A 13,634-nucleotide genomic window follows, 5' to 3' on the forward strand; every position below is an offset into this window, starting at 1 on the left:
TGGAAGAAGCAGTGTTAGTTTGGCTTATCATATCATGGAGATTAAGGGTTTGCTTGTGGGCATGGGAAGGGTGCAAATTGGTTATAGCAGTGTTATAAGAACCTTTTTGTTACACATAGCTGGCTATTGTGTAAGCAATATGATGCTGCAATGCACTCACAGACACACATTTACAGCACACAAGTATAGTTTCAGGTAAATGAAACTATGAATGAATGAATGAATGAATGAATGAATGAATGAATAGAGGTTTTACATGTATAGTTGGGATCAAAAAAGCTTGAGGATAAGCCTGAACCAAAAGGTCAGTGATAAGTCCCCTTCTGAAACCAGAAGACTCTTGAATCCTTGTCTGTTTTTGACTTGGACCACTACCTGCAATGTGTTGGATTTGAGAATCTATACTGCTGGGGATGACAAGAAGTTCAGATCTGAATCTGAATTTCAGGAGTTGGTCCTTAGCGATATAAAAAACCTCTCTTAATTATAGAAAATGTCCATTTTCACTAGGATAGAGTTGGAGCTAAGAGTGTCAAAGAAGTGTGGCATGGTTATATCCTCACAAATATGGAGCTGATGTAAACTCTCTCTTTTGCTTTCAGTTCTATCACGATACAGGCTCTGACTCAGTGCGGTACCGTGGAGTGCTACAGTGCCATCCTACAGATACTACGAAGTGGCCATGTCAATCCTCTTGTAGCAGACATAGTTACATACACCCTTGGATTAGTGCCTTCTCCATGTCCGAAAAGACTACGGGAAATTCTTAACATGGCCCAGCATCTGCGAAGTCGAGCTTCTTTTTATGCCTTAAGCCACACTGTTAATGGGTGAGGACTAACTACATATAGTTTCGGGGAACGGAAGGTGGGGGTGGGGTCAAGCAGTCTTATAATTATTGAGACCTAATGTCATTTGACTGAAAACAAATCCAATTAGACACATCCAAGTAAGGAGATTCTGATGGTTCCCCGTTCCATTCTGTCTCTCCATAGATTCTACAGAGAGAGGAATGTTATAACAGAAGAAGTGAAGGATGTTGCAAAATTCATGGAATCACTGCTTGGCAATGAGTGCTCTGGAGATAATGAACTAGCCTACCTCACACTAAGGGTATTTCATTTCCCTTCCCATGTACAGGAGCTGTTCTGTTAAAACAGTAAAAGGGTGCAGCGCTACGTTCTGGGTGGTGAAGAAAAAAGTGTTTATTGCCTTGTTTTCATTGCTCACAGGCTATAGGAAACATGGGCAGCGTACTGGAAGAAGCTCATCCGAGTCTGAAATCTGCTGTTAGGACCTGCATCCGAAGTGAAGCTGCAACACTTTCAGTTCAGAAATCAGCCATCCAGGCCTTGCGGAAAATGACTCTTACTGAAGAGGTAAATCCAACGCTGTTGGGGAATTGAGAGTGCACTGGCTGAACTGAGGACCTGAGCATTTATGCTCCCAGGTTCAATTATATTTAAACAATTTTGAAGTAAACTGTTTTGATCATTTCAATTTTTTTTTTTTATTTTCCCTTCAACATAAAATTTTGAAAATTCAACTTTGAATTTCAAGGTTAGTTTCAAAATGGAACACAGTTTTTTGCAGAACATCATAATTTCTTGTAGAATAGATATTAAGACTTTCAGTTAGCCCTATTTTAAAGTTGGAGTACTTAGTACTACTAGGTATTACATATATCACAAAATCTCTTTGGAAAATGTTTCCCCGCCTCCTCCCCACACCCACCCCCATGGAAAAAAAAAAATAATTTTCATTGTCATTTCATTGCCAGTTGTCTTCCCTGCTTGGTGCAGGGGGCTGGACTCGATGATCTTCCGAGGCCCCTTCCAGCCTCACAATCTATGAATCTATTAATTTTTTTCTGTAACTTTGACTTTTGGGGATTAAAAAAACTGGAAAAATTCTTGTTTTCAACAATCGAAAAGGAACGTATTTCAATTTTCATCCACTTTTTTCAGTTGCTGCAAACAAAATATGAAATCAGTTTTAACAAATACAGAGACGCAACCTTCACGTTAAGTATTGAAACAAATTGCTAAAAAGAAAACTTTTATCAGTTGTGGAAATAAGCGGCTTAACTGTCCTTAAAGGAATAGCATGATCCAATATGTTTCAGACAGGGATAGGCATCTCATTTATTGACCAGATTATAGCACACTAACAGACTTTTCATTGTTGGTATAGGACCGTGCAGTGCTGCTTACCATTTTCCAAGAAGCTGATGCTCCAGTTGAAAAACGTCTGGCAGCCTATCTCATGATCATGAAAAATCCTTCCCAGTCTGATCTTGTTAAAATTGTGAAAACTGTCTCAAAGGACAAGAATGAACAAGTGAAAAGTTTCATCAGCTCACACATTACCAACATTTTGGACTCTGAAGAAATAGGCATTGAATTGTAAGTGCAAAATTAAATTGAGCAGTGCTGACCTCGGAATGAAATTCTGAACCTAACTGCAATGCTCAGGATCATATCCAATGGTTTTATATTTTTCCCCTGAAAGATAATGGTTAACTTAAATAAAATTATTTTAAAAAATCTGAAGTCAGAAGGCTAGGTCACTGGCTGAGGTAAGCCAGTGTTTTGAATACAAACAGTTTAAAGTGATTGAGGATCGGACTACACTACACGAGCATGGGAAAAGCATTGGCTAATTGCAGCCAATATGACTGAATCAAAATTCCCAAATGATCTAAGACTGAAATACTTGTGATATTATATTAACTGTATTTCCATGCATTTTTTGTCCTTTTTTCAGCCTGAAAAACAAATTACAAGAAGCTTTTAAAGGATTCCAGATTCCAACAGCCTGGGATTTCAAAAAGTTCTCACGGAATTATCAGATTTCCAAAAATGTGTCTCTGCCAGGAAATAACTCTTTCTCCGCCAGAGTGGAAGGGAACCTCTTATTTGAGCCAAACAATGCCGTTCCTAAAGAAACCATGTTAAAAACTACTTTGCAAGTGTATGGGTTTAGTCCAATGGATATCTTTGAGGTATACCACTTTTTTTGCTATTTTGCAACTTTTCTTTCTTTCTGTCCTGCTTGCTTGCTTGCAAAACTTGCACTGAAGTAAAATTTCTTTTCAGAAGCATTTAGGACCCGTTCTAAAGCCCTCTTAAGTCAATTGAACTCTTTCCTTTGATTTCAGTGGACTTTCTGTGAAGTCACCTCCTTTGCTGACACCCGTTACCAGCACATCTAGGTGCATTACAGGTTTAGACTATCATGCAAAGTCTCAGTGGGCTTGTCTACACATGTATTAATGTGCTGTTGTTACTGTGCAGTAAGTTTAGTACCTCTAATATGAGCTACTAACTAAATGTGCAGTAACTGAAGCTACTGCGTACCAGCGCCAGCGCATGGTCTTTTTGTGAAAAGTAATGCACAGTAGACTAATTCTCCTGCACATTAGCACATTAGCATGGCTTTTGCCATAACATGCTAATGCACTGTAGAATTAGTCTAATGTGCATTAAGCATCTTGTGTAGATGCACCAAGTAAAAATACAATGCATTGCTAGGTGATAACCCGGCTAGAGTTCTATGACCTGCTAAAGATATACCTAAGTACTTGTGTTAGGAATTAAGAGATATAAAAACACTGCATGAGTTGTGTTGCTAGTCATCTTCACGGGGATGAATTTAATTGTAAGTGGTATGCAGCAGCCTGCTTCTCAGCCTTGCTGCACAGGAAAAGTTTTTTCTAAAGCTTTCTCTGCATGCAATATATACTTGAAACACTGGTCACTAGATAGTGTCTGTGCTGCAGAGCTTTCTCAGGAAATGGGGAAGGTGTCTCACTTATGATAATGCTTTACTTATTTCAGATCGGCTTGGATGGAAAGAACTTTGAGCCAACACTAGAAGCACTGTTTGGACACCAAGGGTTTTTCCCTGACAGCACCAGCAAGGCTTTGTATTGGATCGATGGCCGAGTTCCAGAGCAGGTTTCCAAAATGCTCTTTGATTATTTTGGTTACACCAGGAAGAACACACAGGAACAGGTATACTTTCAGACTGTTCTTTGATTAGAGATTAATTGATCTTTAATGTCTGCATATATAAGGCTTCACATATATATAATAAAGCATATGCAATATGCACTTCTTGCATATCAGAAACACTATTCAGTTGTGGTTAATCTACAAAAATTAAAAAAACCCAAACATTTAATGATTCAGTGGCTGCATCTGCATGAGACACTGACTGCACAGTAGCTCCAGACTACTGTGCAGTAGCACCTCACGGCACAAACCATGACGCGATGCTACTGCACAGTCGTCTTGAGCTACTGTGCAGTCAGCATCACAAAAAAGCCATTTGTCAGTGGTACTGCGCAGTAACTCAGGTTACTGTGCAGTCAGCATCTCATGTAGATGTGGCCTGTGTGATGTATATCAACATCCAATCCACTTTTACTTCAGAGAAAGTCAAGTTACTCCAGAATACATGTCATGGGCTCTCACTCTAATTCTAGGTAAAGATGCTGCTTTATCATATTTAAAAAAATCAAAGATCCTGGGTTTTATCAGCAATAAGAATGTGTGTGCAGATTAGTGAGTGTTCATCACTTAGTTGTACTGGCTGTACAGAGTGACACAATTTTTCAAAGGGATCTCATTTCATTCTACTTTTGATTCAGGAGCTGATGACTGGACTAGCACGTAATCTTGAAAAACTGATAAAAGAAGTGGGAAACAAAGACTTCCCTGAAGCTAGAGCTTACCTCCAAATACTTGGAGAAGAACTAGGGTACATGAAACTCAATGATTTCAAGCTTCTTGGTAATATGCTTTTGAAGACCATTAAAACTCTGCCGAGCATTCCAGAAAAGGTATGTTTTTGAGTGCTGAGTGAATATTTCTGATTAGGTTTTTCTACCAGATATTTTTAATGGTTTAATTTGTGCTTACTTTGAAAAATCATGGCTATTTGAATGAAATATTATTAGTCATTTAAAAAGAAAACTACAGAGAAAAGTATTTCAAGTATAATGTCAAATGAACTAATTTAATACCATCTCTTGATCACAGCATATTGGTTTCAATTCAATCTCAGTAACATCTTCCCAACTATAAGAACAGTAAGATAGTGGAAAGACTGGTCTAGGAAAGTTGTGCAATCTCTTTTGCTGGAAGTTTTCTAAAAGAGGCTGGATAGGCATGGCATGGTTGATGAGCTATGATAATTTTGTTTGTATGCAGACAATTGGACTAGAAGATCCTTTGGGTCCTTTCCAGTCCAATGGTTTTGCAATAGTTGTTTAAATCTAATTGCTAATCCAGAGAAGAGTGAGAAGGTTCAGATCATTTGAAAACGCCTGGATTTTGGAGATTTGTTACTCTGTGTTTTGTATTTCTTACTCTGTTTTATATTTGATATTTTATTTTTATATTTATATTTGATTTTCAGACCATGGAGTTTTGTCACTGACTTCAGTAAGGCCCAAATCTTGCCAAGTCTGTCTAATTAGATTTTTTCAGTATTACACCTGTCACCGCTTGTCATCATCACTAGTGGTCGCTAGTTTTTTCTCAGGCTTAGGTGATGAAAAGATGCATTAACTTTTCTTAATTTTTCACTTCTGCCATGTAAAGTAATATGTCTGTATGTCTGTGTATCTTAGCCTTTGTTTTGAATAGTAATTGTTAACATAGAAGATGTGATGCCTTAAAAATATAATATACCACATTCTAGGTTCATTTCAATTTTACCAAGTGTACCTCAAAGTACTATATTGTCCAGCATTTGTTTTCTTGTTTGATCCACAGATTGTGCAAGCCATCTCAAAAGGCACCGAGGCAGATTTATTTGTTCACTACATGTTTATGGACAATGAATTTGAGCTACCAACTGGAGCAGGATTTCAACTCCAGGTTGCTCTATCTGGAATTATGACCCCTGGAGCCAAAGCCGGGATGAAGATGCACTACCAAAAGCACGTACGTCTTAACTACTATCTTCATATTATAGTCTTCCAACAAGCATACTGTCTTGCTTGGGAACACACCAGTGAAATGGGCAAGCAGAGAATGGTGGCTAAATGTGTTAGTCTGAAGGTATGCAGAAGGCAGGGCAGGGTTGCACCTTATAGACTAACATTCAGAGAGGCATGAAGTTTTGTAGGCTACATTCTACTTCATCAGATGCTATGAATAGATTGTGGAGACCAGGGGTACTGAATAAGAAGAAGGTCGTGTAAATGAAAAGATAGGGAAAGCTGCAGGAAAAAAGGGGACACTGCTGAGAGAGGTGAAGGTGAACTGAAGGGCTCAAAGAGGATACAAAGCATTTAACCCATTAACTGTATAGGGGTTATAAAGCTAGTTTAGGTAACAAAATAAGACTCCAGAGTCTCTGTTGAGACCACACTAAACACAGTACTGTCTTTGGATGATTTCGTTTTCTGCAATTTTGCAAAATGAGATCAGAATTTCAGGGTATTTTTATGCATGCTCCAGGAGTGGTGGGGGAGCTCTTTAATTAGAGCAGCTCTAATTAAAGTGTCCAGAGTGTCTCTTGTATCAGCATCCCTGAACTTCAGAAAGGAGGGGGAAATGCTTTAACTATACATGAGATGCAGAGGCTGGCTGGAGCATGATAACTAGCACACTCCAGCAGACTCAATTAATCAATTAATCAAGTCTGCTCCAACACACTATAATACAGGCACCCTTGTGGACTCTGTATTCTTATCCCATTGTCTGAACTAGCATTTATAACCAGATACAAAGCTATAAAATCTTCTTTAGGGAAATAAATGTATATGTAATTCTTGTGTTCATCCTGTAGATGCATGCAGAGCTGATTGCTAAACCCTCAGTGGGAATTGAATTTATTAGTCATGTGGGAATAAACATCCCAGTGTTTGCTAGAAGTGGTGTGCAGATGAACTCCATTATCTACCATGAGTCTGGATTTGAAGCCCATATTGGCACGAAAACTGGACAGTTAAAATTCAGCATCCCTGCTCCAAAGACTCCAACCAAGCTATTCAGTATCAGGTATTTGATATACAGAGAGAGAACATATATTCTTGTCCAAGATTTCAATCGCCCTTCTTTTTTCTTGCTTTCTGTTTTTCAACAATAAATGCTGTTCTGGATTTTATTTTACTTTTTATTTTCTGGAAAACTGTTGGCATTTTAAAGTTGAACTAAATTCCTTTGTAGTACCACCTACTTTCTGAACTAGCTGAGAGTCCAGTCTCATAGATACGAGCAACAAATAACACAATGTCAGTAATATTAGCTTTCCTTTCCTTTTCTGTAAAATAATGGTGATACTATCTATGTAAAAGAGATGTTGTTAATTCCTTATCATTACAACTATTATTATTATTAAATAATTGGATTGTTTTCTCACTAAATTCAGAAAGCTTTTTATGGACTGTTTTCAAAAGTGTTTCATTTGAAAAGAAATGTAATGAATAGGGCTTTTCATTTTAAAGTAATATTTATATAAGTTTCTTGAAAATAACTAGGTTCACTTTTGTCTTCCAGTAACACATTACATTTGGTTTCTCCAACCAAAACTGAAGTAATTCCACCTCTGATTGAGAACAGAGAGTCACGGACATCTTGCAAACCTCTCTTCACTGGTCTAAATTACTGTACCAAGGTAGAATACTCTAATTCCAGTACCACAGAGGCAGCACCGTACTATCCACTGACTGGAGAAACCAGGTTAGCCATATGATCTTTCACTATGTCCATTTTTGTCTACCCCTCATAAGTCAACCTTTCCTTGTAAGGCTCACATACATAATACTGTTCTTCATGTACTTTCATAACAAACTTCATACCAGACTTCACGTACTTTCGTATCAGCTCGGAAACAGCTTATTGGGAAGCATATTGATTTTTACTGTTTTCTGTCTTAAATAAAATAAGTGACTTCCTCTCCTCCCTGTTCCTCCCCTTTCTCCCCCTTCCCCCTCCCCCCCACTGCTCCCTCCCCCCGCTTCCCATTTTGCATACTCTAGTTTTGAAGTGGAAATACAACCGACAGGGGAAGTGAAGGAATATTCTGCAACTGCCACCTATGAAGCAAAGAGGGAGGGACATGATCTGATAGATACCTTGAAATTTTCTGCTCAAGCAGAAGGTAAGAATAATATATATATATATATATATATATATATATATATATATATATATAGTTCAGCTAAATTTTCCATTATGATGTCATGACAAAAATCAGGAGTAACAATCTTACACCACTATCTATAACACATAATGCAATCATTTTAGCACATAGCCCTATATTAAATTTCATGTATGCACATGGTCCCAGGCCACAAATATTTAGGAAATATTTTGCAACATAATATGCTTTATTCTGTTTTACATTGTGTAATTATATTGATAAATGAATGCAACAATGTGGCAAATTTAATAGGTACTATATATGCAAAAGAAAATCATTCATGGTTAAGAAAAATACGAAAAGAAATAGAGTCAATAATGCATAGAGATACAGAAAATATACTCAGAAAGCAAGAATTGTATCATAGATTCATAGATTGGAAGGGGCTGGAAGGGGCTGGAAGGGGCCTCGGAAGATCATTTGTTCCAGCTCCCTGCACCAAGCAGGGAAGACAACTGGGGTAAGGTGACCCCAACAAGGCGACCGTCCAGGCTCCTCTTGAAGATTTCCAGAGTAGGCAATTGCACCACCTCTGGAGGGAGCTTATTCCACAGTCTGGTCACCCTAATTGTGAAGCAGTTTTTCCTAATGTTAAGCCTGAAGCAGTCTTCCAAGAGTTTGTGGCCATTACTCCTTGTTTTCCCCTCGGGTGTCCTGGTGAACAGTTGCTCACCAAGCCCTTGATGTAATCCCCTAGGGTAGCGATAAGCTGCTACCAGGTTCCCTCCAGCCTTCTTTTCCACAGGCTCCAGAGTCCCAGATTCCTCAGCCTTTCCGCATATGGCTTGCCTTTTAAGACTCTGATCATACAGGTGGCTCTTCTTTGACTCTCTCAAGCTCTACCATATCCTTGTTAAAGTGCGGCACCCAGAACTGGATGCAGTACCCCAGCTGCGGTCTCACCAATGCTGGGTATACAGTGGAAGAATCATTTCTTTGGTTTTGCTGGAGATGCATCGACTGATGCATGCCAGGGTATTGTTAGCCCTGCTGGCTACAGTGTCACACTGCTGGCTGATGTTCCCAATGTGGTTTATTATTACCCCAGGTCCCTTTGATTTGTAGTGCTTGTTAGGTTGGTGTTGCCAAGCCTGTAGGTATGCAGGGACTTGTTCGTCCCCAGGTAGAGGATGGACAATCCAAATTGAAGGAGACTAATCCTAGATAAACAGTAAGAACAGGAAGGTAATTAAACAGAGATAATATAGCAGTGTGGTTCAAATCCTTTTTTTCATTTTTTTTCCATCAAGGAAATGCAAATTGAATTTAATCAGAATTTATGCTTCTCAGTGCCTGATTTATCTCTTCAAGAGGGTGATATTATTGCTTGCTTGTTTTTACATCCTCTCTCCTAAAGCAGGGTATCATGATATAAGCTTAGTGAACAGACAATTAACATTTTTCAGGAGCTCCGGATTGTGAGGCCACACTAACTTTCAGATATAACAGAGGCAAGAGGATTTTGACCAGTGCTGTCCAAATTCCAAATTTTGATGTTGATTTTGGTACCAACTTCAGAGTCAATGATGAATCCACTCCAGAGAGGAAGGCATATACTTTTATCTTGGACCTCAACAACAAAAAGATTCCTGAAGTTACTCTTACTGGTCGTGTAAGGTAATCCTGAAACACTGTTACGCTTCTCCATAGACTTTTGAATTAGGAAGTGCAACATTTCATTAATAGGCGAGATTTAGGATTATGCTCTGTACTCATAGATGGACAAAGATTGCACGTAACCTGTGCACACCATATAACCAATCTTCATTCAAATAGTTTTAAATACATGCCTCCCATAAAGCTTTTCATCTGTAACCAACCACAGACAGATAAAAAGGGAAAACAGGTATACTCCAGGTTTGTGACTAACCCCTTACACTGGATGTGGCCTGTAAAATTTAGACTAAAGGTTTATTGAGGTATTTCTTGGATCAGCTGCCTTTGGACAATATCTAGGATGCCATGGGCACATAATGCTGAAATAAAGTATAAGAAAAAAATAACTCAGCCCTGCCTCTTTAGGTTTCCACGCTTCATGCTGAGAATATTCCCTTTGGTATCTGTAGGAGAACTTTTAAAAATGTGCAAAAATTGTCAGCCTCATGGACCCAAGGTGAATCGACAAAATTGCTGTTTTAATAACCTTCATTATTCCATGAAATTCTTTATCCCCAGGGATCATCTCTTGTAGAATCTGGAATAGTTGTAGTTCTACTCAAGTCAAGGTACAAAAGTGTAAAACAAATGGTAAATCAGGTCTGGTAGTACAATATGGCCCACCCAGGGCAAAACATTTAGTTTTCCCTCATGTTTTAGTCAGAATGACGTCTGACATCAAGAGGTATTTAGTCCAAGTGAAGATTTCAGAAACATATGTTACTGGACAAGTATGAGAGAAGCAAGGGAGTTTTTTGGTGATATCTTTTATTGGATCATCTGTATATTTGGAAGGGATGTTGGGCACTATGGGCATTTATAGATATGCTCCAGGAGGCGGTGGCGAGGTGGCATTTTAATTAGTGACCCGCGCTAATTAGAAGTGCCCGAGCATCACATGTATCAGCACACCCTGTGCTGATAAAATGGTGGTGTGGTGCTTTGAACCAAAGCTTATTGAATGAGTTTTAGTTCAAAGTACCCCACTGCCATTTTTCAGTGCAGGGACACTGATATACTTGATCCTGGTGGCTTTTGGAGAGCATTAATTTCTGCACTCCAGCAGACTCATTTGAGTCTGCTCTGACACACTGGATTTATAGCACATCAGAGCAGGCTCACTGCATGTGTGTAAGTGCCCAAAAATGCCCAGACCTGAGGGGTTAAGAAACCTAGGCTGAGCCCCGAGGTTCAGCTAAATCTTTTTTTTTACTACCTGTTCTTTTATCCAATTCTAAACGCTAATCTTGTTGCTCAAAACTGACGTATAATAAAACCGCTGATAAACACACTGTCTACTATTTTACTTTCTCAGGTACGATGGGAAGGAAGATGCAATGCTAGGAGGTGACATTTCCATTCCTCGCCTGCAAACTCAGCTTACAACGGAGACGTTGCTTCATTTTTCAGCTAACAGTGCATCTCTTCAGATCAACTCAGCTGCAACAGCTCATGGGAACTCCATTTCAGAAAGCATTGTTTTCAAATACAGTATGTTAATTTAATATAATAATAAAACCCTGTCCACATGTAAAAGCATTAGTATCATTTTAGTTCTACAGCACATCTCTGTGCATGTTGAGCCTTTTTAATTTTTACCTTGCTTACCTCTTGAACTCTTATGATTTTCAGATTCTGAGAAAGTTGAACTGGAGTGGCATATCGACACGAATGCTGCGGTGAAACAGATGTCTTCCAGCTTCCCTGTTGACTTGGCAGAATATCCAAAGACTTTACGGAAGCATGCCAATGAGCTGCTGGACCGGAAAGTGGCTCAAACAGACATGACGCTAAGACACATTGTCTCCCAATTCATTGTGGTAAGAATGAACACACATTATAGAAATATTAGAGCCTAACTAAGTCCCTGGTGAAAATATACTCACGTGAGCAATGTCACAGACTTTAGTGTGAGCGTGTAACAGCTTCACTAGCAGTTCTGTCTATTCCAGACCAGCAAAGCTCTTTAGCACCAACTTCATCTGAAGGAAATGGGTAGTCCCGGTGACTTAGTTGACCACGCATTTAGCCCAAGATAGCAGTGTTCTCCCTCCCCTGCCACCAACTTGTCATTTCATTTTACTCTGGAAACTCATCTGCTCTGGGTTTTGCAGGCAACAAATACCTGGCTGCAGAAGGCATCCAGAGATGTTCCTTATGCTCAGACTCTAAAGAATAAACTCAGTGGACTTCAGGAGCTTAACTTTCAGAAAATGGGCCTCCCAGTTATCACCATTCCAGAGGAACTCTTCCTGAAAAGGTAAAGATGCACATGAGATTGGTCACCTCAGGGAACCAAAACTAGATATTCATTAATGCTCATGACTGGTTTTACTACATTTTTATTTGACCTTGCTTTAGACAACAGTCTATTGTGATCATAAGGAAGGATTTTAAGAGCAGAGATGTTATGTTCAGCAAAATATACACATAATGATGTACAATGGGGTAGCACATTTGCCACAAGCCCGCTAAAAGCAATTTACTCGAGCCATGGAGGTGGCCCATAATATATGACTATATCATAGTAAGAAATGCTGCGCAAGAGTAAGGCACTGGAAACATAGAAATAAAAAAGGAGCCAGAATGACAATCTCCTATGCTATTTCACTGACAAAGTCTATATGATATGTATCCGCTTCCCATGGATTCAGTTCAGTCACACTCTCAGCTAAGATTTAGTTCTTAGGGTCATAATAGACTTGGAGATTTGTAGAAATAAAATGTCTTTTTAGAATATTTGTTTTGAATGTTATACCATTATTTAGGACTTGCATTCATTACAACTCCCAGCCTGGTGTTCTAGCAGACTAATTTCCCCCTATTCTGTTAGTTTGATGGTGCTAATCATGAATCAAGAAGCAACAGAGCTTGGCTTCATGCCCCAGTGGAATACTGATAAATAGCTTTGCATCAGAAGTTCCCAATATTTAGGGGTATGATGCCACTCGGGGGCTTGCAGTCTAACTGCTGGTTGCTTTGCCAGGCTCTTTGAATGTCTATGGGGCTCATGACCACACTCATTGGGGCTGTAACCTAATTTGGGGTTGCAGTTCTTATTTTAAGAACCCTTGGCCTATGCTTAACCTCCATAGGAAAGGCTGTTAACAGAAATGAATACAAGTCAAAGGAGCAGAGATGCTTGTACAAGTCTAGATTCCCAATAGCAAATACGTTTGAAATATCTTTGGCCTTCATCTCTCTCAAACATATTTATTGTTTAACTCTTACACTTTCCTCATGTCCCTATCAGTAAACTAAATAGCTGCATTGCTTTAATTCTGTTAATGAGCTGAGCATGGTGATGGGCCATTTTTATAATCATGATTATTTCTTCTACCCTGCATTACATGTTTATTAACCATTTAATGTTAAGGGCCATATTTTGAGTGGTAGGTAATTTCTATTTGGGAGTATACATTCTTTCTAGTAAAACTATGTTTGTACCATATTCACCACTATAATATTTGGCTACCATCTAAAACCATATTAATGGTTGCATTTTTACATGCAATTTTTAATGTCCTAGGAATGTCTGATATGCTCCCATTTTTGTTGGTTCAGTAAATATGTTTCACAGACATCTCTGTAGACCAACAAACCTTATCAGTATTTTCCACACATCTGGAGAAGTCCTTTTTGTGGGAAACAGGAACAACTGCAATCATGTTACTGGGAGAATAATCCCTTGCAAATAATTTTGCCCCTTTTCTCTGTTGCCAGACTAGTTATGAAGCAGCACTGGTTTTAACAAACATATTTTGTTATTTGTACCTGTTCACAGAATAGTTTATGCAGATAATTTCAACCTAAGGGTT

At 38.8% G+C, this 13,634-nt stretch overlaps 1 protein-coding gene across 1 annotated transcript in view; it reads left to right on the top strand.

Moving 5' to 3' along the window:
• Positions 1-13,634, top strand: part of APOB (apolipoprotein B) — a 42,169-nt gene that overhangs the window by 8,688 nt on the left and 19,847 nt on the right. The window contains exons 10-24 of the mRNA XM_059729267.1: positions 603-830; positions 996-1,113; positions 1,233-1,379; positions 2,194-2,405; positions 2,767-3,004; positions 3,840-4,016; positions 4,655-4,846; positions 5,784-5,954; positions 6,805-7,016; positions 7,515-7,697; positions 7,997-8,118; positions 9,567-9,777; positions 11,132-11,307; positions 11,449-11,636; positions 11,931-12,076. Coding sequence (XP_059585250.1) covers positions 603-830; positions 996-1,113; positions 1,233-1,379; positions 2,194-2,405; positions 2,767-3,004; positions 3,840-4,016; positions 4,655-4,846; positions 5,784-5,954; positions 6,805-7,016; positions 7,515-7,697; positions 7,997-8,118; positions 9,567-9,777; positions 11,132-11,307; positions 11,449-11,636; positions 11,931-12,076 — 2,721 coding nt within the window. The remainder of the gene's footprint in view (positions 1-602; positions 831-995; positions 1,114-1,232; positions 1,380-2,193; positions 2,406-2,766; positions 3,005-3,839; positions 4,017-4,654; positions 4,847-5,783; positions 5,955-6,804; positions 7,017-7,514; positions 7,698-7,996; positions 8,119-9,566; positions 9,778-11,131; positions 11,308-11,448; positions 11,637-11,930; positions 12,077-13,634) is intronic.

This window comes from Alligator mississippiensis, chromosome 1 (assembly GCF_030867095.1).
Source record: "Alligator mississippiensis isolate rAllMis1 chromosome 1, rAllMis1, whole genome shotgun sequence".
Taxonomy (NCBI): domain Eukaryota; kingdom Metazoa; phylum Chordata; order Crocodylia; family Alligatoridae; genus Alligator; species Alligator mississippiensis.